The sequence below is a fragment of the Anguilla rostrata genome, chromosome 5, assembly GCF_018555375.3.
Source record: "Anguilla rostrata isolate EN2019 chromosome 5, ASM1855537v3, whole genome shotgun sequence".
NCBI classification, from domain to species: Eukaryota; Metazoa; Chordata; class Actinopteri; order Anguilliformes; family Anguillidae; genus Anguilla; species Anguilla rostrata.
The window spans coordinates 9,711,561-9,739,251 of NC_057937.1; the positions used below are offsets into that span (position 1 = coordinate 9,711,561).

The 27,691-nt window shown below is 49.6% G+C and overlaps 1 protein-coding gene across 1 annotated transcript in view; it reads right to left on the minus strand.

The window, feature by feature from the left end:
• The window catches only part of LOC135254674 (protein WWC2-like), a 54,477-nt gene extending 28,277 nt beyond the window's left edge, over positions 1-26,200 (minus strand). The window contains exons 1-2 of the mRNA XM_064335050.1: positions 25,454-26,200; positions 8,453-8,562 (exon numbers count right to left, since the gene is read on the minus strand). Of these exons, the coding sequence (XP_064191120.1) occupies positions 8,453-8,562; positions 25,454-25,581 (238 nt within the window). The 5' untranslated portion in view covers positions 25,582-26,200. The remainder of the gene's footprint in view (positions 1-8,452; positions 8,563-25,453) is intronic.
• Between the last annotated feature and the right edge of the window lie 1,491 nt (positions 26,201-27,691).

The window sequence follows — 27,691 nt, forward strand, 5'->3', positions numbered from 1 at the left end:
CTGCGGTCACTGCGACAGACCGGCACGACACGGCACGCTATTACGGACCAAAACAATCAGTCGCTACGACGGACAGACGCAACTCAGCTGCGGCGACAAACCGGCGCAATCGGTTGACAGTATGGGCCGACACAATCAACCGCTACGATGGACAGACACAGTCAGGATGGCCCGGCATGCGCCAATCACCGCAATGGGCTGACGCGCTGTGATGGACACTGCATCGGACCAATGACCAGCGGTCACCACTGAGGACCGGCACCATGCAGCTGCTCTGACGGACCGCGACCGCTACTGCTAAGGACTCAAACGCTCAAACGGTCAGGCCACAGAGCCAGCCCTACGACTCACTTGGCTGAGCAAAAAAGAGACTGAAATTCACTGAAATAAATGAAAGGGAATTGGGAGCCATTATAATTCATTGAAATAAATGAAAGGGAATATTAATATAATGGTAATGTATAGTTCTTTTTTTTACTTATGTTTTATTGTCTTTTATCTTTTTAATTTATTTGACTTATTTTTATTCCATATTCTTTTTCTCTCGCATTTTATGTTCCGTATACATACATAATCTTCCTTTTATCATTCTTTTACTTTTATTACAGCGTTAGTTAGATCGCCCCATTTGTTTTATGCTCTGAGAAGCACTTTGCGAAGCATCCGATACAAATCAGGTTATTAAGAAAGTCGTTACTGAACTCAAACAGCTTCTTCCTCAACACGCAACAAGTCTTCCGTCTGAGACTATAAATATGTGGGGAGATGCACACAGATAAAAAACAAACCGAAATGCAGACAATCTGTCATAAACAAAAAATGTCATACAGTCCGCACATTAATAAACACAGGAATAAGAATAGCATCCCTGGCACCGAAGTGCTTAAAAACAAACTGCTTAACACTCTGTTTCATATTTCACTGGCGCTACAGCTAACAGCTAACGGCTGACCTTTCGGGGTTAAAACTGGTCTATTAGTCCATGCTATCATAAAACTGTAAAGCAGAGGAACACTGGGGCAAAGGCCTTTCGAAAGAGTGAAAGAAACAGAGAGAGAAATGGAAGCACAATGTCTAAGAATAGAATTGTACGTCGCTTTGGACACAAGCGTCTGCTAAATAAATGCAATGTGACTGATTTCAATCTTCCCCAAAAAAATACACGCTTAATCCCCCGATCACTCCCCCACCCCCGCCCCTCGTCCTGTCCACAGAGACGATGTCCCCCTGCTGCCCCCACCCCTCCTCCTCCTCCTCCAGGGAAGGCGCTCCTCCGCGGGAGCGAAAGGGTTACTGGAAAGCGGCAGCGCTCCTCACAAAAACAGGAGGCGGCCCAACCCCTCCGCGCCACAGCAGGCATGCCAGCAATGTGCAGCTCGCTCGCTATGAGGGAGAGCCAGATTCTCCCCGGCGGCTGGCCGCGCGGTTCCAGAGGCGCGCCGTACCTGCGGCCCTCTCCAGCTCACCCCCGCCCCCCTCTCGCTCGCTCGCGCGCGTTAGCGTCCCGTTAGCACGTTTAGCAGGAGCGCTAATCCTGGCCAGATTCTCAACGGCTGGGACGAGGCACCTGTAGATGGGCACGTCCTTCTAGTGCTAATATAAAATTAGCACTGTACCTTATCGAACCTGTGTTTCGCAGTTGTTCCAATGGCCTTTGGTATGCACTTTTGTACGACGCTTTGGACAAAAGCATCTGCTAAACAAACGTAATGCAATGTATTGTAAATCACGTCTGAATATTTATATCCCCTTTACAGTTTCCCATCTCAGCTATCTCAGTAGGAAAGCCCGTCAGCTTGACGTCGACTTCCCGCAGATGTGTACGAAACAAGCGTACTCTGCTACGGATTACACCAAACTGACCCTCACACGGGGTGTGTGATGGGAGACGGTGAAACCAGCAGCGTCTCCCCGAAGGTTCCCTTCGATAATAAAAACATTACTCAGCCCGCGGCTGCCGCAGAGGCCCTGGGTGAATTTCGCTCCTCTGGCGGTCAGAGGAGACGTCCGTCACGCGCCCGCCGTAAAGCGGAGGCCGACCCCCGGAGTCAGACCGACGGCAGACGGTCACCTGACCCCGGGACGTTCCGTATCATCTGACCGCTTACACCCCCCCCACCCCCCACACACCGATGCTGGAGGGGGAGGCACACTGTCTGCGAGCCTCCCACCCCGGCGACCGCCTGATTCCATGAGACACCGCCGCCGCCGTGGGGGTTCACGGCCCGCCAAGCCCCTCCCAGTTTACAGGGGTCACGGCTGTGGAAGCTCCATGGCAACCACCAGACCCACCACCCAATGTGATATCGGCCTGAAGACCTGACTGGATCCTGTTCAGCCCTGGAGCGGATTATGGGTATACAGAAAAAAGCACTCAAATCCACATGCTCCTAGGGGGGGGGGGGGGGGCATGGCGGGAGGGATTGGCTTCGGGGTGGGGGGGGGGGGTCAGTTGTGATACCACTCCCACACAGCAGTTCGAACCATTCCAGCTCTTACAAGAAGCAAGACACTGTTCTGAGCATCTGCTAAACACAGACAGCTACGCTAGCCCGCTTCCAGCAAGACATGACATGGCTCAGATGGTTATGCACAGGCAGTCCGTGTCCACGGACATTAAACCACACTACAGACACGCTGCACCAGGTGAAAAGCAGCACAAAGCTCCCCAGCACACCTTCAGCGGTGAACGCAAGCCTGCCACCTTTCCCCAAGATTCCTCACATCCTGTGTTGATGAGCCTTTTAAAGAGCACCCAGAGCCACTCCACAACAAAAAAGGGTTACCTTCCCCTGCGGATATTAGCAGGAAGTAGTACCCACCAATCACCGTTTGTGTTGTTTCTCTGTGATTGGTGAAAACCCTCTTTTATAAGGTGATGTCACAACAGTCTAATCATCATTCATATTGTGCTTGACTTCCACTAATAACCCCCCTTTTCACCAATGTGCTGATGTCACGCAATGTTTCAGAGCTACACAGCGTACACTGTGACATCGCATACCAACCATTCATTCTGAGCAGACATACCTTGACAGAGTCAATAATTACTAAAGCTGCATGCTGCCAACTTTGTCACGTAAGCCTGCTCAGGTTTCCTGAACTTCCTGAAACTGAAATGTTCTGCGCACTGCACAGTTTCAGGTCACTGGAACCTGTCCGTTCCTGCTGATTTAGGGCACTCCAGCTATTCGAATCCCCACTGGACGCTACCGAGGACCGTGAGGAACGAAGGAACCCCACAAGGGAAGGCGACATGCCCAACTTCCCTCAATGACCAGGGACAGCAGGGTGACTGTACCAGGCCCTCTCAGCCAATCGGTTTCATTTTCAAAGACTATAGTGCCATTCTGTCGACGGCGTTGGAACGCCTGAATTTTCAGAGGCGCGCTGTTCCACGTTAGCGGACGCGCAGTTCGCCCATTACGGCTCACGGGCCTCTGTGGTATCCCAGCTGTCCCTACCACGGGCTCGGGTATGAATACGCGACTGACTAATTCGGCCTGTTCGTCCTGAAAACGCACATCTCCCGGGACATCCTACGTAAACGCTCAGGGATTCAGAGCTTCGGTAGCTGCTCGATGCGTGAAACTTATCGAAGGAAACAAGTGTGCTCTCTGGGAAATAAATTTGCGTTTTGAAAAACACAAACCCAATTTAAAAAACAGCTTAGCTGGGAGAAAAATGTAACTGCGCCCGGGACGAGAACCCAGTGGATTTTTACCTGTGAACTTAAAACCCAGCAAACTGTAACAGACGGTAGCCGTGTGGGAATATTCAAATAGGATGAAGAAAAAATGCCAACCATCCAAGACGAAAGAAAGAGGAAAAAAAAAAACTACTTCCATAAGGAACTCCCGCCTCCTCCAGGCTACAGTGTGAGAAATATTCCAGCGCAGATTCATAACAAAACCCTCATCTCCCCCCCCCGCCGCTGAAACAATGCAGGGAGAGCAGGGGCCGGGGGAGTTTACGCAAGACCCAGCGCCTGCGGAAGTGGGGCCTGGCCCAGGGAGCGCAGCACCTCCGCCCCTGCGCTTTCACAATCAGCACAGCGCAGCGCAGCACAGCACAGCGTGCAGACCGCACAGCACAGCACAGCTGTAATAGAAATACAGTGTGTGTGTGTGAGTGTGTGTACATGTACGTGCTTGTCGTGATCATTTGTGTAGTGTGAGTGTGTGAATACATACATATGCATGTGTATGTGTGCTCTGTGTGTGTGTGTGTGTGTGCACGTTTATGTGTGTGTGTGTATGAGCGTGTACACAAGTGCATGCTTCTGGTGTGCATTTGTGTAGTTCTGAGTGTGTGTATATACATATGCATGCATGTCTGCATGTGTGTGTGCGTGAGCGTGTGTGTTCAGTTGTGTGTGCAACCATGCACGTATGCAAGTGTGCGTGCTGTGTGAGTACGAGCTACAACTAGCCTATAAAAAGCGTAAAGGATATGCATTTACCTCAAAATCTATTGCCAAACAATAACAAAACGTATAATCTTAAAACATATCATTCCCTATTCTCCCAGGCAATGCAAACAAAAGAGATTAATTTTTCATGGAGAAAACAATACTAAATAAACTCATATATGCCATTTACACTGTGGGAGAACCCCACAGTGACTGGGGAAGATAATACATTCTCAGTTCTGCAACAACAAATGAAGCCCCCAATGGGGAAAAAAAGAGAAAATGATCGTAAAAATATTTTGCAACATCCAGTTAAAGTTGAACTAAATTTGTCAGCCATTTGGTTCAGCGTGGTAAATCAGTAATTGCCAAGCAGAAGCATTCAAAGCTTAAAAGTCTAAAGCGTACGGTCTGAAGAATTTATTGACACAAATAAACATCAAAAATAGATGAATCTGGAAGGAGATGCACAGATCTCCTCGATAACTCTCCCCAACACCCAACACCCAACACCCAACACGCAAGCACGCACTCACAGCTCAGCACGATCGTTCTGTATATTCAATCACGTGGCGTAAATAATGCAACGCCCGAAAAACTGACGGGGAACTGATTTCGCTGCTGAGGATTTGTTACGCTCGCGCTCGGAAAGACCGAATAAATGCGGCCTTAAAAAAAAAACGTAGGCCCCGACGGGGGGGGGAAAGAAGGGATGCTTGGAATATTTCTGTCCGATAAAGGAAAGCTCGGCGCGGCGAGTTCAGCGACGGGCACGGCGTTTTTTCCCACAGCGAACGTCTCGCGCGCGTCCACGCGCTGCCGCCCTGCGTCCGACCGCTGCTTCTGACCTTTCTGTCCGTCACAGTCCACACAGAAGCACGTCCAACTTCTCAAGGACCTTCAAAATGCGCTCTCCTTTGAGGACAGGGCCCACGTTGTCGAAACGACGTCGGCCATTTTGGCTCCGCTAATCCCTCACGGGAGGTTGTGAACGATTACGTTCGAGCTCCGCCAGAATGAGTAGGGGGTTGTTACAGGTGCGATGAACACCTGCAAATATTTGTTCACGTCGGGTGCTTTCGACAATTAAAACTTCACACCAGAGAAGACACCGTGAGATTGTGATAGGGGAGGATAGCCAAAAAAAAAAGTACCAAATTGAAAACAAAGTGCTAATTGTCCTGAACTTGTTTTTCATTCTGTGTGACTAAAGAGTGTGTCAATTTCAACGAGGACCAATCATCCACAGCTGACTCACATCTGACTTTGAAAGTACTGCCGTTCCCTTTATGGACAAGGCATTAAGTCATTTCATCATCATACACAAAGAGATTGGGGGACATTACCCTTGGCATTACGACTATAACAGAGAGACATCCGCGACAAAGAGTGTAATACAAAGTACACAGACGGTGCAGTGGTAACGTCCCCATTTTAAAAAGAGATTTAGAGAAAAATTCAGGGGAAAAAACTGCTGCTGTTGACAGTTCAATAATAACGACATTGATAATAATAATGCAAAACGATCAATGGATTCAGAACAAATGGTTGCAATGATAGTAAATTACATTTATAACTTCCCTCACACAAATCTCTCAGCCTCTACCTATACTTTTATAATTAATAAATGGTGGGCAATAAATCTGCCCATTTTGACGGACGGACGACAGAATTTTCTCCAAAGACGAAGAAGAATAAAAAGGTAAACAAACAAAATCTGCGCACGCTAAAAAAAAAAAAAGATCTATGCAATTCCACGAGGGAAAAAAAAACACTTAAGAAACCCAAGGGCTTTCTGAGCAGCGAAGAATGAATTAAGTCTGGAACATGTTTAGTCCCAGCGCAAGACTAATTTGACAACCTGTATGTGCACAAGAGTTATACGGAGGATCCGTGCATAATCCACTCTGAGCATTTCCCAATAACTATAAATACATGCAGATGCAAATGTAATTCAGACTTGCGAGCTCATAATGTGCCCCATAGCAGACCCGCAGTGGAAGGATGCTGTTCAGCTTTAATACACCCCAGACAACCCTAAGATGTCCGTCTTGCTTTAAATCACGCGCCCCTGTAGGCTTAACATCAGAGACCGCTAGAAGATGGCGGTAACAGCGGGGGTCTGAAGACGCTCTTCCTGGCAAGATGGCCGTAGACGCATTCCTGCCTCAGTCAGGTAGTCTCGCCTTCCTCTGACCTCTGCGTGACCGAATCAGCATGGCGTTCACCACATCACCCCCAATAACACCGTCCAGCACCACAGCCCTGTCCCGCTGAACGCAGTCCAACACCACACATTCCAGTGCAGCTCAACACATTCTACACCACACACTACTACCCAGCTGAACACTGTCCAGCACCACAGCCCTATCCCGCTGAACGCAGTATACACCATACACTCCTATGCAGCTGAACACAGTATACACACATACTACCAGCGGACACAGTCTACACACACTCTATGCGCTGAACACAGTATACCACACTACTACCAGCGAACACAGTCTACACCACACACTCATGCAGCTGACCAGATCACCACACATTACCAGCGACACAGTTACCACACACTCTATAGCTGACCATACACCACACACTATACCACGGACACAGTCTGCACCACACACTCCTATGCAGCTGACACAGTCACCAATACTACCAGCTGAACACAGTCTACACCACACACTCCTATGCAGCTGAACACAGTATACACCACACACTGCTACCCAGCTGAACACCGTCCAGCACCACAGCCCTATCCCGCTGAACGCAGTATAAACCATACACTCCTATGCAGCTGAACACAGTATACACCACACTACTACCCAGCGGAACACAGTCTACACCACACACTCCTATGCAGCTGAACACAGTATACACCACACACTACTACCCAGCGGAACACAGTCTACACCACACACTCCTATGCAGCTGAACACAGTCTACACCACACACTACTACCCAGCGGAATACAGTCTACACCATACACTCCTATGCAGCTGAACACAGTCTACACCACACACTCCTATGCAGCTGAACACAGTCTACACCACAGTGTAAGGCAGAACACAGTCCAACACCACACAATCCTACACAGCTGAACACCATAGTCCAACACCAGATCTCCACCAGCACAGAGCACCATCAGTACAGAGCTCCACTACAGTGTGTCACATGACCAGATGACACACCTGCACTAGTGTGTTACACGGCACGGATGACGCACTTCCGCCACGGTGTGTGTCACACGGCCAGACGCTACGGTACGGCGGGCTGTGATTCATTTACCTGCAGGATAACGGACGAGCTCAGTGCTGAAACCTGCGGGGGAATTACAGCAGCCAGACGAAGCGGCCATCATTTCTCTCTTTCATTTCATAACTCAGTTTCGTGGAGTTTTTTATTATTAACGCGGCGCGTTTCCCATCCCTCTTCTCTTATTTTTCCAAAGCAGCCCAGCATCCACTGCTGGAGAAGAATTTAAACTTCACAAAAGGCGCTATTAAATTATGGGAGAAAAAAAATTATTATTATAATTTTGAGCCATCTCTCAAGACAGAATTCTGCTCAGTGAAATCAAAACTGCAGCTTCAGGAGTCTTTCTATTAGCTGCACTAGTGCAGTCGCGGGGGGGGGGTGGGGGGGTGGGGTGCGTTGCGGGTGGCTTTGCAGACCCTTTCACCCTCGTGCGGTGCAGTCGCAACTGCGATTTACTGCCGACGGAAAGGCCAGCAAGCGAACGAGCGAACGACGAGTGCGGAAGCTCGTGTAACTCCGAACGAACGAGCCTCTGACTGCGAGCGAACGAGCGAGCGAACGATCACGACAGCGAGAGCGCGCAAAGGACAGAGTCAATGAGTGACTGAACGACAGCGAGTGAATAGTGAAAAGGTCACTTAAAACTAAAAAAGAGAGAAAGGGGAAAGAAAATGGAGGGTTTGTACACCGCCCCCCCTGGTCGTGGAAACGGAGACGGACGTTTGAAAGACGCTGCGGGCGGCCCGGGCGCTCGTGGCGAGGGGGAGGAGCTGGCAGACTCACTGTTGATGTGGTCGATGTAGTAGATGCCGATCTGCGGGTCGTAAGAGGCCTCCCAGCCCCACGGCAGCTCATCTCCCACGCAGTCCGCAAACGACAGCGGCTTCGTCAGCCTGAGGGACAGAGAGCTGCGTGAGTCTGCAGCACGCATAAACACACAGATATATGTACACATAAACACAGACAAATATATGCACAGATAAACACAGACAAATATATGCACAGATAAACACAGACAAATATATGCACAGATAAACACAGACAAATATATGCACAGATAAACACAGACAAATATATACACAGATAAACACAGCAATACACAGATAAACACAACAAAAAGCACAGATAAACACACAAATACAGATAACACAGACAAATACAACACACACACACACACACACACAAATACACATACATACACACACACACAAACACACAAATACATACACATGCACAAACACTCGAACACACAGACACACGCACAAACAAACACACACACAAACATACACTCATCCACACACACACACGAGCACCTAAACGTACACAAATATATACACATACACTCATCCACACACACATACGCACACACACAGTCATACAAGCGTACACACACACACATATACAGTTCTATTTTAAAAAATCCTTATTTATGCACACTCACAAAGAGCAATCTGAATAGATTTGAAAAACGTATTGTCAGACTTCAATGGCATATTTTTGAGTGGGAGCAGAGGCGTACACAAAGGCATCATCAGCATATAAATGAATTTCACAGCTATGCACCTCCTGATCAACATTATTCATGATACATAACTTGCGGGGACATTAGGAGCAGCAAGCGTGGGCTCGTGATTGGAGAGACGGGGTCCCCATAACTACAGTAACGGCACATTCCTGTACTATCGCCCCGCCCAAAATCACACTGACTGCACATTCCTGTAAATGGTAAATGGACTGCATTTATATAGCGCTTTTATCCAAAGCGCTTTACAATTGATGCCTCTCATTCTCCAGAGCACTTGGGGGTTAGGTGTCTTGCTCAAGGACACTTCGACACGCCCAGGGCGGGATTTGAACCAGCAACCCTCCGACTGCCAGACAATCGGTCTTACCTCCTGAGCTATGTCGCCCCCCTGTACTATCACCCCCCAATGACATTGGCTGCACATTCCCAAACCATCACCCCCTCCCCCCTCCCCCCTCCCCCAATCACACTGACATCACATTCCTGAACCATCACTCCCCCCCCCCCACCCCACCCAATCACACTGACTGATCATTCCCGTCCCATCAGCCCCCAGGCCCAGGAAGTGAGAGAACATCCTGTCCTTCACAAACATGGAACTTCCCCAACTGCAGCTTACTATGAGTTCAGTTTACTCAGCAAGACCCCTACAGTGGGGAAGGAGGGAGGGGGAGAGGGAGAGAGTGGAGTGAGCAACTGAGTTTGAGAGAGATGAAGACATGCTGGAAAAATGACTAAGAGTGAGGAATATTTAGCAACTGAGTTAGAGCGAGAGAGAGCGAGAGAGAGAGAGAGAGAGAGAGAAAGAGAGAATGTGAGTGTGAGTGAGAGAGAGAGGGAGAGAGAGGAGAGGGGGAGAGAGGAGAGAGAGAGAGAGAGAGAGAGAGAGAGAGAGAGAGAGAGCGAGTGAGTGAGAGAGAGAGAGAGGTCTTGTATCCTTAGCTCGGACCAGGACAATAAAAGGGCTGCATTCCTGTGTCTTTGCAAAGTGTGGCCAAAGTCTAAAGTTGGTGTCCTGTGGTCTCATGCCAGGCGGGTTTGTTATTGTGAGAGTGAGAGTGAGAGTGAGCGGGGAAGGGAAGAAGGGAAGGAGGGGAACCACGCTAAGCCAGGCTGCTGGGAAACGAAGGCCCGAGACGCTGACGTCGGGCGCGGTCCAGCGCTCCTTCTGGTCGGGCGAGTGACTGACCGCACCGACTGACCAATCCCCGACTTCTCCAATCTCCAAGCCCGAAAAGTCCCGCAGGGCCCCAGCGCCCGACACACCTCCCACTGTAAGGTACGGCCAGGCCAAAAACGCCAAAAACACCAGGCCGCGGACACGCACCAAACGGAAAGCCACGTTAAACGGTACGTGCTGTCACTGACTGAGTCGACGGACCGAGTGTAAACTTAGCTAATGACGGTGTGTGGCACTGAAACGAGGCACCGAATTCTGCCCTGCAAATCGGTCCGGCAGGCTAGGTACAGGTCGTATGGGAACCGGGGCCACGGTGTCACCGGGTCTCCACACCCGACCCTATGCGTGTTTGGCACTAGCGGTGCCCAGGGAGGGAGGGATTCAGCCCACCAGGGTAGCACTGCCTCATTACGGTTCACATTTACAAGGTAAATGTTGATCACAGCAGACAAACGTAAACCAGCCTGCTAGGCTGGACGCTCTACTCAGGAAATGCTGAGCTTACTGACCTCCGCTGTGCCCTTGGCAAAATGCTACCTGTGACATCGTTAAGACCCGCAGGTGTTCCTCGTTAAGGGCTGTGCGTTAGGGGACCCTTCCACGCGATATCCCCGCATTACAAAACATCACAACCCGGAAACAGAGGCGATGGAACAAACAAGGCTCAGTACACCAGAGTGTTGAGCGCATGGTGACAAACAAAGGCAAGGGTGCGTGTCTGTGCCTAGGAACCAACGGTATCGGGTGCAGACGGCAGGTTAGCCGCAGCCTGGATAAGGATCCACAGACCGGGGACCAAACAGCCCCCGCTACCCCCTGTCCCGGGCCAAAACAGGCCACGGGCCCCACACCCTCCACACAGAGCCACAGCTGACGAAGGAGGAGAGCCCAACACCCCCCCACCCCCACAGCAGGCAATTAACACAACGTGCTAAAGTAATGACAACAGCAGCCTGCATTTACTGTGTTCAGCAGTGTCTTCACAATGGCAAACAGTGGTGTTGAGCTGCTGAGCTCCTGTTTCTCCACAAAGTGCATTTTCTCCACAAGACATTTCCCTCTAAAATTACGCGATCATAAACGATGAGAGGGGGAGAAAAGGAGGTACACTGAAAGATGCTTCAAATAAAAAGAAAACACGTTGAACCTTTCAAACCTGTTACAGGATTTCAAATATTAAAATGACTCCACTTTTTGCAGAGAAAGGGAGTGAGAGAGAGGATGGTGTGTCTCTACCCAGTTCTAACAGATTTCACCTTGAGTGGAATTCTTACATAAACTAAACATGCGCACACACACACACACACTCACGCGCATTCATGTTTACCACACGCACACACACACACACACATTCACATTCACCACACACACACACACACACACACACACTCTCTCTCAGGAGCTGCTGTCAGTCTGGAATGCGCGTTCGGTCCGAGGCGCCTACAGTAAATGTTAAAAATTAGACAGGGGGAATGCCAGGAATGCCCAATCACAGAACAGGTGCTGGCGCCCTCGCCATGGCAATAAGGTGCCCTTTGCACTCGCTGGGGGGGGGATCTGACTCAACCACGGCCGGCCAGCAGGGACGGGGGGAGAGAGAGAGAGAGAGAGACAGTCCGGCTAAATCAGTGATGTATAAAAGACTGGGGACGTACGCATGGAGAGGGCCTTTGGAATGCTGCGTGTAAAAGATCCACTACGGGCCCCGGCAAACAGACACCAAGATGTTTAAACACACCGCGAGCCCATGCGAACCATTTGAACACACACTTACACAACAGAACACAAGCACACCACCAACCACTACACGAACACACATAGACACAAAAAATACTGATATGCAAAAGAACATTCACACAATCTCTCAAAAAACACAAACAACAATACACATACGGCACAACTCACGCAACACACACACAACACCCAACACCACACACACGCACATACATATTCTGCCCATTGGAAGTGCAGTTAACACACAGAAGCACGAGTCACTGCCCTCGCCCACAGCTGGCCAACCGCCACACGCAGCCACACACAGCCACACACAGCCACACGCAGCCACACGCAGCCACACGCAGCCACACGCAGCCACACGCAGCCACACGCAGCCACACACAGGGCTTCCCCCAGGAGAACAGCCAGCGGAGGGGAGAAGCGCCTGCGCGTGCGAACCCGGGGAACGCAGGACTACGCCGTCGCCCGTTTTAATAAGCGGCCCCGGCGAGCCTCGTGCCCCCCCCCTCTCCCACGGAGATCCCAGCCTGGGCTTTTATCGATTTCCCTCCGATGTTCGCGGAAGTGCCGGCGAATTGGGTGGAGGCGCGGCGTCTCCGCTGTCAGGTAACACCGGCGGGGGGAGCCCTGATACGAATCTGAAGGCCCGGACGCCCAGGCTCTCCGTGTTACAGAAATCCCCAGAAACACGCTCCGCTTATTCTCACTCAAGCGAGGTTTCCGCGTGCTCGCACCTGGCCGAGACCTTTCGGGTCGAAGCGTCGTCTGAATAAGAAGAAGGGGAACATAACTCCAGGGCTTTCAGCCTCTCTCTGAGGTTTCTGGAGATTTCTGATGCTTACAGACCTTTTTTCCCTCACCAGCACCAGACAAGAGGACGGATGTGTGCCACCATCTTCTGACGTTATCACACACCACCCAGATCCCCTGCCTCAGTAGAGTCGTCTCTCGCCGTAGTACAGACGGCGAAGACCAGGCCCACGACCCCCCTGCACCACTCTAGAAAACCTTTCAGGATGGGAACAGGACTGCACTTCTGCAAGCTCCCATCCCAAATAATCAGACCTTAAGCATGTGTGGGCCATGACGTTAAACACTGTAACCCCAAACCCCAAACCTAACCAACCCACAACTCCATTGTGTTAAAGGTTCCCATCTCTCTCTCACACGAACACACACACACACACTTCCCCAGTATCTCTCAGTGCCACATTTACCCAGGTACACGTCCGTGAGCTGACAGACGACACAGATCGCTCGGGTCATCGCTGAATACAAACAAGGCCGGTCAAAAAAAAAACAACAAAACAAAACCGTCTTTATCAGCTTTCCAAACACAGCCGGCGAGCGCGGAACAGCGGGGTCGGGATTTCACTCGATAAGCTATCTGTCCGAGGCCTTCGACGACACCCGCAGTAAAAGCGCTGACTCCCGTCGTCACGGATACGGCCGCGGCGATGGGGAGCGTGTGAGAGGAAGATAAGGGCGAGTGAGTCACCAGTCATTCTTCGCTGCGATGCGTGGGCGTCTGGCTCTGCAGGGGGCTGGCATCCAGACTGTGTGTGGGGGGGGGGGGAGGGAGGGGGGGGGGCACGCACGGGCCTGTCCTCAACATCTTGCGAGGCAACTAAACTAAATAAGACTTGACATGTTTTTTTAAAAAACATGTTTTCCTTCTTTTTCTCCCCCCAGTTCGGAATACCCAACACCTCGCAGGCTCGTCCTGTCACTCAAACACCCTGTCGATTTGGGAGAGCGCAGACGCGCATGCGCAGTCGGACCGCTCGGCTGCGCAGACGCCACATCAGAGCAGCACATCTCCCTCGCACCCGGAGCAGCCAGGCTGCGGGAGAACGGCCGACCGGACGCGGCGTCTTTCCGCTTGTCTGTTAGCCGCCTCTCGCTCCTTACGTTCACTCCCTGAAACCACGTTCCAAAAGGGCGACACAAACTTCTCGCATTTCTCAAATGTTTCTTATTATTCTTAAGGATCGCCGCTCGGAACGGACAGTTCGAGAACTTATTACCGCAGACAAAACAAATCTCTGCGGCCGCCCCCGACGTGGCCGTCGGCAGCTTCTCGACTCCCTGTAATCTGTTAAAAAACCTGCCATTCATCTGGAAAGTATGCGGCCGCACGCAAGAGAATGTGTGAGTAACAAAGCCGGCCCTGTCTCCTCCCCGTCTCGTGATCAGCTGAGAGCTCTCTGCTCATCAGAGCCTCCTCCGTCTCTGAGGGACGTCAGGGTTCTCCTGTGGGCAGTTTAGTTCTCACATCCACACCCGCCAACACAGAGCAGTTTAGTTCTCACATCCACACCCGCCAACACAGAGCAGTTTAGTTCTCACATCTACACCCGCCAACACAGAGCAGTTTAGTTCTCACATCCACACCCGCCAACACAGAGCAGTTTAGTTCTCACATCCACACCCGCCAACACAGAGCAGTTTAGTTCTCACATCTACACTTGCCAACACAGAGCAGTTTAGTTCTCACATCCACACCCGCCAACACAGAGCAGTTTAGTTCTCACATCCACACCCGCCAACACAGAGCAGTTAGTTCTCATCTACACCCGCCAACACAGAGCAGTTTAGTTCTCACATCCACACCCGCCAACACAGAGCAGTTTAGTTCTCACATCACACCGCCAACACAGACAGTTTAGTTTCACATCTACACCGCCAACACAGAGCAGTTTAGTATTCACATCCACACCCGCCAACACAGAGCAGTTTAGTTCTCAATCCACACCCGCCAACACAGAGCAGTTTAGTTCTCACATCTACACCCGCCAACACAGAGCAGTTTAGTTTTCACATCCACACCCGCCAACACAGGACAGTTTAGTATTCACATCCACATCTGCCAACACAGGACAGTTTAGTATTCACATCCACACACGTAAAAACGGGGCACAGTTTAGTTCTCACATCCACACCCGCCAACATAGGACAGTTTAGTATTCACATCCAAACCTGTGAAAATGGGGCAGAGTTTACTTTTCACATCCACACCCGCGAACACAGGGGACAGTTTAGCATTCACATCCACACCCATGAACACAGTTTATTTCTCACATCCACACCCGCCAACACGGGACAGTTCAGTATTCACATCCACACCCGCAAATACAGTTTAGTTTTTCCATTAAAGATTCAACCTGCAATCTCACGCTTCTAAATTCCTCGGCATACTGCTGACGAAATGTTAAAAACATTGAAACGGAACAATCGACACTAACAAGGTAATTTTGTCTAGGGCGACAGCAACGGTGAGGCTGGTAGGCAGGCAGGCAGGCAGGCAGGCAGGGCAGGAGGGTCGGGCCCTTGGGGGGGGGGGGCGGTGGGGGGCGTCAGAGCATCATGCGCTCGACGCGTTTGCGCCGGCCGCCCCGTGTTTTCCGCCGTCTCCATGGCGACTCGCCCGGCCTTGTTTTTGTCTCGGGGCCCGCTCATTCAGGCCCGCTGGCTGAGATGCCGAGCGGCTTTCAGAAGCAGTGATTTGCATCACTTTTTTTTTTTCTTTTTAAAAAAAAAAAACACGACAACAAAAAAAAAAAAGAGAAGAGAAACAAAATCTTTTGTAGCCATGCAGAACCTTACAAATCCTCCCTCATTAAAATCTGTCAAGCCCCATTAAACAGCATGAGGGGAAGGGGGGGGGGGCGGTGAATACGTGAGGAGCAGGACCGGAATTTTATCTAGGCCTACCTCTTTTTTTTTTTTTTTTAAATAAACATTTTTGGCGCAGGGCCCGGGTCACTCGGAGGAGGCCCTATAAATTCTCCCTTTCGGGGCCTTGGGACAGCCCCGCGCTGGAATGCAAAGACCCTCGCACCGCCCGTCACTTTCCCCGCCGCGCAGGGCTTATAAATCTGCTATTTGGGGCATTGAGGTTTCAGGTTTTTCTTTCTTTTTCTTTCTTTCTTTCTCTTTTTTTTTGGGCCAGGAGAGCACTCCAAAGTCCTGCCCAGAAAAAGCTCCCTCCGCACACACCAGCCCAGGATCCCTCTGCTTCATTGACTAGGACCTGGTTGCCATGGGGACGAGCAGAGGATGGCACAGGCGGGAAACACGAGCAGGTTTTTTTTTTTTGGCCCTCTGCGAGAAAGGAGGGCCTGCTTTAGAGCCCAAACAAACACTCCCTTTCTCAGACCGCGCTTCTCGGCGGTCAACAAATGTGTAAAAGAATAAACAAAAACGAAAAACAAAAGTGAATATGACAACGACACGCCTTCTTCAAGGGACGCTTTAAGGGCCATTTCCTAAATTTTCCCCTCCATTACAGTTACACCCTTTGACAAGTCAGACTGAAAACAGAAACAAATTTGAGGTTTCCAGGTCAGCTGGCATTTGCTAAAGTTCACTAAGTATGTGCAAATGAACTCCAGGGGGAGGGTGGTAATTGAACGTACAGTACGAAGCGCAAACCAGACGAATGAACATCACAACAGTGAACCGGGCACGTCAGTAACGTCCAACCAGTCACGTTCCCCGGGTTTCCTCGTTGGGGAAGAAACATCGGAGACTACTTTAGGCCAAGGCTTATTAACTGTGAGACTGCAGCTAATCTGTATGTACGATACCGTACTTTCAAAATACAATAAAGTAGAATGAAATAAAATAAGCCCCCCCCCCCCCCCCAAACAGATAAACTTAGCTGCGTACGTCCTCCCCGGGCGTTTAATTTGGCCTTGTGGTAAACTGGGTCTAACCGCAGCGCGTTCTCATCTAATTAGCAGGGTTTACAGCGCAGTTGGTGGGTCTGTCGCGAGACGCAGATGTGTCAGCGAGGCGAAGCCGACCGGCGCGGCGGGCCGCTAACCTGGGTGCGAGCCGCGCGGAACTGCTCCGGCGGCGGCCTCGAACCCGGCGGCGATGGCGGCACAGGAAATAATCACGGCAGATTACAGGGTCACTGTGTCCGTCGCGAGCCCCCCCCCCCCCTCATCCTAATCCCAGGTAAGGCGGGTTGGCTTTTTTTTTTTTTTTTTAACAGGGTCACAGATGGTTCCAGTTTCACTCCAATTACCCAGGAGTCATTTCTGGGGTCATTAAATCTGACAGAGTGGTGGTGAGCGGGAGGAGGAGATGCACACGGCGGGGGGGGGGGGGGGTTGATGAAATGAATAACGAACACAAGATGACTTGAGTGACGCACATCGATGCCTGAATTCATTCTGAAAGCTTTTCTTTGAGGTGGCGGGGACAGAGTTAAAGGCGAATTCCAGTCTGGAACACTTGCGTCGTCAGTAAAAGTGTGGCAGCGATGTGTAACTCACTCCAGGGTTTATGATCTGCAACATTTGCGTAATGTTCCATCTGATGTGCGTCATTTCCAAACGGCGGCGTGCTCCCTGCGACGGGCATGCTGGGGAGAGGACTGTGAGCAGAGCTGGTTGGCGACTCCGTTACCGACACCGGCCTACCGCCCAATGACAGCAAGCTGAAGGGCATCAGGATACCGCCGCCGCCGCCGTCGTCACGCCAACCCCGCGTCTGGGCTGAGAGCGGCGGCCCTGCAGCTGCCCCGCGCTGACGAGGACGCGCCGCTAAAGGGTGAGCGCTACGGTGCACTGGGGGGGGGGCGGGGGGCGGGGGGGGGGGGGTGGCGTGGAACACCACATCACCACATCCCTGCATTCCCAAGAGAGGGAACGCAGCTGCGTGCTCCTGCCATGGGAGGGGAGGGGGGGGCTGAATGTTTTGAGAGCCACTGAGTGATATTCACAGCAAAAAAGGAAATTATCAGAGCGGTGCATGCTGGGATTGGTCCGTGGAACAGGGAGGTCTGTGCCCGTGTGGGTTCTGGTCTGGGCTGCCCTCATGACCCCGTCCAGGAAAACCAACCCCTCCCTGCTGCCCACCAGCCCAGCAGGTCACCTCCACCGGTGCCAACTCACCAGGCAGAGGGGGAGGGGCATTATATTTCTCATATTACGTATTGTTCAATGCCAGATGTATGTTCTGTCTAATACTTTCTGACTTCAGCTACTAATGTACTGTTTTGTCATGCCAATAAAGTAACCTAAACTGAACTGAATTGAAAATTAAGATAGAGAGTGAGTGTATGAGAGAGAGAGAGAGAGAGAGATTACACACAGCAATCAGGGAAGAATAACAGAGTGATACACGCCCGGCACTTCAGAGGAAAGCCAGGGGCGGCAAGAAGGACGATTAATGGAGGCTCTTATCTTCCCCGGCAATCTTTATTACCGCTTCATTCTTCACCACAACATGACCGAACAATACCGGGCTGGACATCACACACCCGCACCCCCCACCCACCCAAAAGGGCCCCACCCGCCCAAAAGGGCCCCACCCACCCAAAAGGGCCCCACCCACCCAAAAGGGCCGCGACCGTTTCTTTTCGACCTCGCCGCCCCCGAAACGCCCCCGGGGCGACGCCGCCATTTTCTGACCCGCCAGTCGCCATCGCGAAGGGGAGGACGTGGGATCGAGTCGCGTTACCGTGACGACCCGATCGGACGACCTGGGAGCGACCTTGCGCTCGTTCGCGGGTTTGGTGGAGAGGGAAGTTTGGGTCACCTGTAAAGACCCCCATCACCCCGCCCGTGTGTTCTTTTCGCCGTCAGGAATTCGCTCCTGGACGGGAGCCACATTCTTCTGCGTGGGGAACCGGTGTCTTCGGACTTCCCCCCCGCCCCGCCCCCCGCCCCCCGCCCCGATGCAAACATCGCCCGGCGGGTTTACGACGTGAATCTCGGCGGTGCTTCGAAGCCGAAGTGAATCATTAACCCGCGGCCGTGCGCTAAGCGTTCAGCAGGAGGGGCGCGAAGGGTTCCGCTCCCTCGAAGCGCCCCCCCCCTCCACATCATATAGCCACCTGTCCGCGGATGCTCCTCGGGGAGGCCCGCGGGTCCGAGGAGCCTGGAGCTCGGTGCGCGACCGACACCCGCGAGCGATCGGGCCGAGCGTTCCTCAGGCGCCTGCAGCACTGAGGCGCAGCGCGGCGCGCGGCGCGCCAGGCGTCACGCACGCCGCAGCCGCGCGGTGGCCGTGGAGACGGGATGTCCGAATGCGCCGCGGAGTGCTCCACTGGCCTCTCTCCCCGAAATTACATAATTACTGAGCCAAGGCTACGTTTACATCGCGCGTCTTCATGCCCAGTTCCGATTGCTTGTCTGTATCCTATTTTTCTGACCGTCCGTTTACATCAACTTTTAAAAGTGACCCATGTTGGATACCTGTGCTCACACGGTTTACACTAGAAATAACCTGCGTGCGCACAGAACAGTTTGGTCACGGTGTGAAAGGAAACAACCTCGCCGCCACGGACATTTTTCATCTACAACGGACACAAAACGAGGCAGAAATAATAATTATAATAATTCAAGCTATTGCTCTTCGAACTGTCTTAGGTCCGCAATGAACATCCCCTCAATTTCAGCCTATGCAGACTCTTTGTGCACCTGTGCATATAGATGACAGTCACATGGGCAGATATCTTATTCCTATCAGATTTATTTCCACACGTGAATGTGGCCCAAAACGCATCAGAAAATATCAGATTCCAGGTGCTTTTTTCGTGACACGTCCATAATTCATATTCGCCATAGGTGAGCAAGGAATCGGAACTGAGTCACTTTTACCAGACGGTGTAAACGTAGCCTAAATGTTCGCTCCCCCTCCCCCCCCCCAACCTTAACAGAACTGCTCATCCAGACAGAGGCTTTTTTTAATCTTGGTAAGGTGCCCAGACTAAACATGTCTACGGAAACCTGTGACTAATGGTGGGAGGTTCATTCATGGGGAAAAACAAGCACTACTGATAAGAACTCTCACACAGCGACATACACAAAAGATGCACACATGCACCCACAGGTACACACACCGGCAACACAACCCGAACGACGACGACAGCACACTGCGCTAAAAGACGGTGACGTCATCCACTCGTCCGTCCGTCCGTCCATCCGTCCGTCCGTCCGTCCGTCTGTCCGTCCGCCCGTTCAGCCACACGCCGCGGGGTCACTCGAGAGCGTACGTCGCAAGCCTCTGACCCTGTGCCGTAAAACCAAATACGGGACGCAGCGGCGACTGTGCCGGACACCTGTGCAGCTGCCACAGACAGGCCACAAACAGGCCCCCGATTGGGCGGTGGGGACTCTTGTGAAGGGTTGCCATAACGACAGAGACCCCCGTCTCCATAGAAATACTACAGCCAACGGGACTGCCAGCCACATTAGGAACCAGTTATGCTCATCGCTGTGCTGTGAATGAAGTGCCTTAGTCCAACTGGGGTCAACCAGCCAAATTCCTTGCACTTCATCACATAGCCTAACACAGACCTGAACAACACCCTCAAGAACGCAACACAGACCCTAAAACTCGATACATAAAACATGAAACAATATCAAATAGATGTGTTGGCACATTCGGAGCTGGAACCATGTGGCGAACGGTGCCAAACACACGCCGGTTAAAACACAGGCCTACGTGCAGGACGAGCCCGTGTGACAGGCGGGCTGTCTGCTCAGCTCTGCGGCAGCAGGTAACCCTCCCAGATGAAGCCCAGGGACTCTCATAAGGGAAAAGCCCTTCAGCGCACCTGCCCTGGCGAAGGCGCAGCAGTCAAAACAAATGGAAGACCAAACCAATGTTGACAGGCCGCCCTGACCAATGGAATTGGCTTACTTATGGACCTGTACCGAGATCCAGTATGGTGTTTGCGTGCGGCAATGTGACCGTTTAAAAAAATGTATACGTTATTATTAAAATGTATTTCCATCCGTGCTGCAGTCAATCGCTGTATAATGGTGTTCATCTAACCTTACTGCACGCAGCGTATTTCAAGTGGGTTATCGGAGATGTGCGCTGGTCCGCAGAAGCTCTGCCTTGTCCTGCAAAATCCAGAACTATGACCCCACCCGTCTCCCCCGCCCATGGAACATGACTTCTGATTCCCATTTATTTCCAGCATTAGCCTATATATTTTAAGTTACATACTCCTTTAAATTGCGTTATATCTGCCACAGCAGAGCAGAGGAATGCTCAGTGGGCCTAGGCTACATGGAGCACATGCGTATCTCCAAACACAGCCTTCTGCTTAAACTCTGTATTCCACATGCAAGCCTACATTTCCCTTTTGTTTTTTACGCCTAGACGCCGTGTCCAGATTTCAAAGGGAATAAGGCAGCAGGGACGCGGCACGTCTGCTGTACCTGCTGAACCGCGAGAGCCGGGCTCACCTTGCCCACAGCGCCACGTCTCGGGCGGCCGACGGAGACGGCGCACTCAGGGTCCACCAGCGCGGGAAAACGGGCCGCATCGCCATGGCGACCGCGCCGCTCCGTGCCAGGTGCCCAAAAGTTTTTTTTTTGTTTTGATTTTTTTCTTCTCCCCGCCGACAGGAGGGGGTCCCCGCTACACCGCGGCGGCTCTGGATCTCTCCGCAGGAGCAGGGGGACGCTAATGTAACCTGGCGTTCGACGCGCGCGAATCCCAAAATCCCGTTTTCGCGTGCAGGTGTGAGATCACCTGCCGGGCGCTGGCAAACCGACGCGCGTGTCAAGCACAACACCCGCTCTCAGACTTTCAGTTTGGCTTGTTTTGACAGCCTGCCTCTCTCGCTTCATAGTGCCGGCGAATCCAAACATCCGCTGCTCTGTCAGTACGCACAGCCAGCCTGGCTCTCTGACGAAGACGGCGTTCCTTCCTTTACGAATAACTAACGGAGAGGGGGGGTGGCACGGTGGTGCAGTGGGTAGCACTGTTGCCTCAGAGCAAGGAGGTCGTGGGTTCGAATCTCGGCTTTGGGGCCTTTCTGTGTGGAGTTTGCGTGTTCTCCCCGTGTCCGCGTGGGTCTCCTCCGGGTACTCCGGTTTCCTCCCACAGTCCAAAAACATGCAGGCAGGCCGACTGGAGACTCTAAATTGCCCATGGGTATGAGTGTGTGAGTGAATGGTGTGTGTGCCCTGCGACAGACTGGCGGCCTGTCCAGGGTGTATTCCTGCCTCGTGCCCAATGCACGCTGGGATAGGCTCCAGCCCCCCCTCCCGCGATCCTGCTCAGGAAAAGCGGGTATAGATAATGGATGGATGGAGACCGTTCAAACTGTGTGTGCACAGGGTCTTTTTTCCCCTCTTATTGCATCCATTTCTGTTGCCCTGCGCTTGTGCTCCTGACTGGATGTGCCTGCGTTCTCCGCCTCGTCTCACAGAGAAACCGTCGACCCGAGGCGTTCACCGCGACTCACGACCCTCGCTACAAACCACAGGAGCGCCGCAGCGCCACGGTGACACGGAGGGCGAAACGCTGCACCTCTGGCCCGCAAAGGGCCACGGCGAGCGGTGACCTGCTCTCCTCCAACCAGTCGATAACCTCTTGTTTTGTGAGACGCAGCGTTTTGGGTTTGTCGACCCCCCCAGTAACCAGCGAAATTAATGAATAAATAATTGAGAGAGCAGCGGGAGCGTCGTCCGCTGTCTGTGGATACACATCTCAAGATGAAACCGTTTCATGAAGGCCTATATTCTCAGCATTTTTACTTGGCGAAGAACAGTGGTGCGCAAATCGGTCGCAAATCCGCACCAATTTTTTTTTGTTGCGGACTAATCCCACGTGAGGAAATATCCTGGACATCAAAACAAGAGTTCTGCACAGAACTGTTCTGCTATTCCTCCACGGTAGCCAGAAGCAGCAGAGATTCTCGTTGCACATTTACTACAGTTTACCTCTGTGAGTACCTTTAGAGGTTGGAGCAATTCAATATACCCACTGACAGAGAGAGACTCTGACAGCCTGACTCTCAGATGCTTGAGTCTAATGTCTCACCATTTCCTCATCACCCTTCACGAACAAAGAGAAGACAAAAAATGATTTCTTTCAACAGTATTTCCCATGACCGCCGTCTTCGGGGGTTTTTGTCCTCTATTCGAAGGGATCTATTTCTAGTGTTCGAATGCATCATATCGGCAAGCTTGTCAGGCTGCATTGTGCACAAAACGATCACACTTGGAATTTGGGCTGTTTGCTTTCAAGACGCATCAATTTCACAACACATTTTAATCGATCACCAAACCAACTGCAGATGCAGTCCAGAAGAATACAACTCATTGATGTCAGGTTGTAAAAGTTGTCTCTCAATGACAAGACCCATTCAAAGAATAAACCTACAAGAATCTCATGTAAAATCAATACATTATAACCAATCAAAAGGTCTGGCCTGGTAAAATGAAATCTGAAACTTTAATGTAGCTGACTTTTTTTCACATATTTATTGACTGACTTGTGTATATATTCATTCATTCATCTTGAAACAATAATATCTTTCCCGTTCTGATAGGTCATAAACACAAAGCAAACATGTTAACAACCATTAGGCTGAAAAGACTTCAAACAATAGGGCCTACTAAAGTCAACAAGTTGGAGGTGGCAATACCACGTTTTATTCTGCAAAATAAAGAATGGTATGGGTCATCATCGCCCAATTCACAGACATATCACAACAAAATACTGTAAAAAATTCTCAGTTTCACAGAAATGGACCCCCCCCCACACCGTTTTATGAAACAGGCTGAAAAATGCACGACAAACATGCTCTTTTCCTGTTATCTGTTAATCCAGTCTACAGTTCATACATGCCGAAATATTTCACCATTTTTTAAAATTGTCAGAATACATCGGACAATCGTTACCATGTTCGAAAAGGGCAGGCTAAAGGTTAAGGCTGCAGCGCAATTTGTCAATTAAGCATCAAAGTACTGCGAAATAATGGTTAAATTGTTCTGTGGTCCGTTTAAAAAAACGCAAGTTAGTGAAAGTTAATTAAACTCTCCATACGGCGGTACGCCGTACTTCTTGTTGACATTCTTTCAAACAAACATGTGTACAGCATACTTAACCTCAAACCACTATTTGAAAAATAAACATGCAAGGTGTCTATCAAAAAACCTGCATGAGCAACACAGTAACAACTTCAAGCGCATAGCTACTCTATTTTACGCCCATTCATTTAAAGTTACAGCCTACTATCAACTCATTCACAGGCAGTTATCCAGTTGTGAATCAACACACCTTAGCAACCACGCAGACTATTTACAAAGAAAACATCCTGTTTTGTACAGCGCTACAAACAACAAACACTACACAGCGAGTGTTTTCCAAATAACATAACATATCTATCGGTGCAAACAACAAGGTTAAATTAGATTAGAATTGTGTTCAGACGAGGCCTAGCTTAGCTGGCCACTGACAAATCTGGTCATGCGGCCTAAGGCTATGTAACGTAACAGACTCTCGTTACACACTGGACCAGAACAGTAGAAAGCACGCGTGTATAGTAGGCAAAACTTTAAACGCCCATCGTAATTTTAACTTCTCCACAATGCATTCAACGCAACGTCATTACATTTAGTTCCTATGGCGAACTTGCTGGGGTACCTCATGTGTTCTGAACTAAATGCAGCCTGCTAGCCAGCTAAATAACAACAGAATTTGAGCTCACAAAGTGCCAAAAATGACCCTCGGGCATTTTAGCAAGGCGATGCACAGACAATCGCAGTGAGATCAGAAATGTGTTTACTGACTAACTAACTATATAAAAGTGAAAAATAGCCAGTACTAACTTAATAACACAAACACATCTTGAGTATTTTCATTGAAGAGAGTAATCTAGTGCTAACTTTGCAAGCTACTCCAAAACTCCGTAAGCAGCTCGAGAATGCATCGCAGTCTGCCGAGGCTGCTCTACTGAACATCACAAGTTCTTAGAAGTAACAAACATATATTTCAAAAATATTGCTAGACCGGTTTGTGATAATTCAGCAGAAACCGTCACGAGTTTCAGCTGACCAATTCTTAGTTGAATATGCAAGATGTGTCAGCAGCGAACAGGCGAACTATGTGCGGTGTAGTTTATAGTTAGCTAATCCAGAACAAAACTACGAACTGGAACAATCCCTCTATTGTGCGCGGCAGCAGCGATTCAAAAGCCGAGTTAGACATTGTGTTAATGCACGTCCCAAGTCAGCTGTATGTTTTACTATGACACCCGTGTACTTTATTTCATATTGTTCTGCTCGCTGTAGATTGTTAAACAGACCTTGCATTACATGTTCAATAAAAAAGTAACGTCCGATCTCCACGTTCTTCAGTTGCCTTTCCTTAGAAAATAAGTCCAGCTAACTCGATATCCCTCGCTAGCTAGCAACTAAGGCAAGTAGCTAGCTTGCATGTAACTTGTCAATATTTTCTACGCGTGATAGCTGGCAAGTCTCTTATCTCAACGTACACTTTATTCACTCGAATAATTTGCTTATGTAACTGTTCATGTCAAGTTTCAAGTCTAGGATCACCATCTTTCGCCGTTGCTTACCTGTCCCTTGGGTCGATCCAGCTGGTTTGCTTAGTATTATGGTCGATATAAAACACTTTGCCATCGTAATCCCTCGCTTCTTCCCAGCCGTCCGGTAACGGCAGCTGCCCGTTCCCCTTTCTAGGCATTATCAGCTCCTAAAAGTTCCTCCATAAGTAGGGAAAAGAAGAAACGAATTCCTTGGACATACAAAATTCAATACAGGTCCATATTTCGCTCTTCCCAGTCCTCCATCTTAGTTCCTAACAGTCAGGATAGACATGACTCTGTTCCCAGCCAACTGCTCATTAGCATATCATTAGCATAAATCTATTTGCATGCACATTCCTCAGTGCAACATTCCACAGGTTTAACCCTTCGAGGCATTACCGGCGGCAAATTTGTGTTCACAAGAGAACTTCTGGCACTTGTGACTTGTCCCGTCCTAGGATACTTCGCCAAATACTTTTATTTCCTGTTATTCATTTATTATTTCTTGTTGAGAACAGTTTATGCTATACATGTTCAAGGGATCACAATGAGCGTCTTTCTATTGCCATTTTAAAGTACCCCAGCTAACATGCGTACTCAAAAAAAAAGAATATAAAGTTATTTCATAGCGTCATATGGAGTGCCTTAGCATAAATTAAAATGTTTCCTGCATCTCTCACAATTTGAAACATATTTCCACAAACCTATGTTCCTCTGGAGATCTGGCCTCATTCACAACATATGTATGATCACAAACTGTGTGTAAGAACATTTCGGCATTCATTATTTTTTTTCTTATGTGTATTTGTTCATGATTGTTTCCTTATGTTAATCACATGAACAGGATTGCACATAAAATTTACATATAGTTAGCAATCATCATCTCATGCACCTGGAATACGCACAGAAACATGTCTCATAAATGGTTTTTCATGGGAACATTTTTAACAAAAGTAAGAATAATTCAAGAAAAGTTTTGTGAATTAAGCTCAATATGTCTTGTGCAAAGTGCAGATAAACCCCTGCAAAGCAGTCCTTACTTCACATAATGTACAAGTTAGTGATTTAGCGTACACGTACCAAAATCAGCTCAACACTATAGTTTTCCTTAACAAGTAAACACCAGTACCCTGGAATGGCTGTAGATGGCTAAATATTATTTCTAGCCAGTGCCGTGAAGTAATAAGAAAGTCAATGGTTGCACTGTGACAAGAAATACATTGGACCTGGGTTGTTTCTGCTCCTGCTCAGCTCGGGATGTGTCCTGTACAGTAACTCAATAACTGGCTATAAGCATGAAAGGTCAGGCAGTCAAGACCGTGAGGGCAGACGAAGGGAGGGCTTTCTGCGTCTGGCGCGATTAAACCTTCCTACAGCAGACTGTACAATGAGCTCATTGTCGATAGCGAGGTAAAGAGATAAGAGGGGAGTGGGGGAGGACCACAAAAAAAAAATATCAGGGAGGATACAAGGAGGGAGAGCAGGAGATCAGCCCCATTCACTATTTAGGTACTAGGTGAAAAGGCAAGGTTTTTACCATGCTAAAAAAAAACCACAAAGTTAGAAACCATGAAAACTCAGACAAGCCACTGAAATTATATGCACGCCACTCATAGATGAGTGTGCTGAGACAATAGGGCTGCTACTATACACCTACAAAAATCATAACTTTTAAATTGATAATCTTCCATCATTCAGGCTAACATTAGAAGTTAAAATACTTGTGTGGTGCAGGTGGACAATAATGGCATCAGCAACTTACAAAGCCCAAACACACTTGCATTGGGCTAATTTGAGAAATAGTACATCATTAGTCTATAGATATATTTCACAAACATAAACAAACTGTTAACAACAAACCACAACAACAAAAAAAACATGCTTGAAATAGAACTCCAAAACATAACATTATATTAATGAAAACATGAAGGCAAACTGACATAAATTATTGTCACCCAGCGGCATATTAAAGGTAGTATTTGTGAAACATGTGCCACAATAGCAAATGGCTTATGGGAGATGAGTACTTTCAAAGTAAAAATAAATAAATAAATAAATAAATAAATAAATAAAACACTTGTGGGAACATTTTGAGTGAGATGCATTTGGTGCTAGGAATCACTCCTTCGCACTTCTTTTGCTAAGCAATGCAAATGATCGCAGTACAGGTCATCATCCGTAGTCTTCAGTTTAATATTCAAAATTGATACGGTCTTTATGAATAATGCCGTACACTTCTCTCTGGTCAGACAGGGTGGGAGTAGAAGG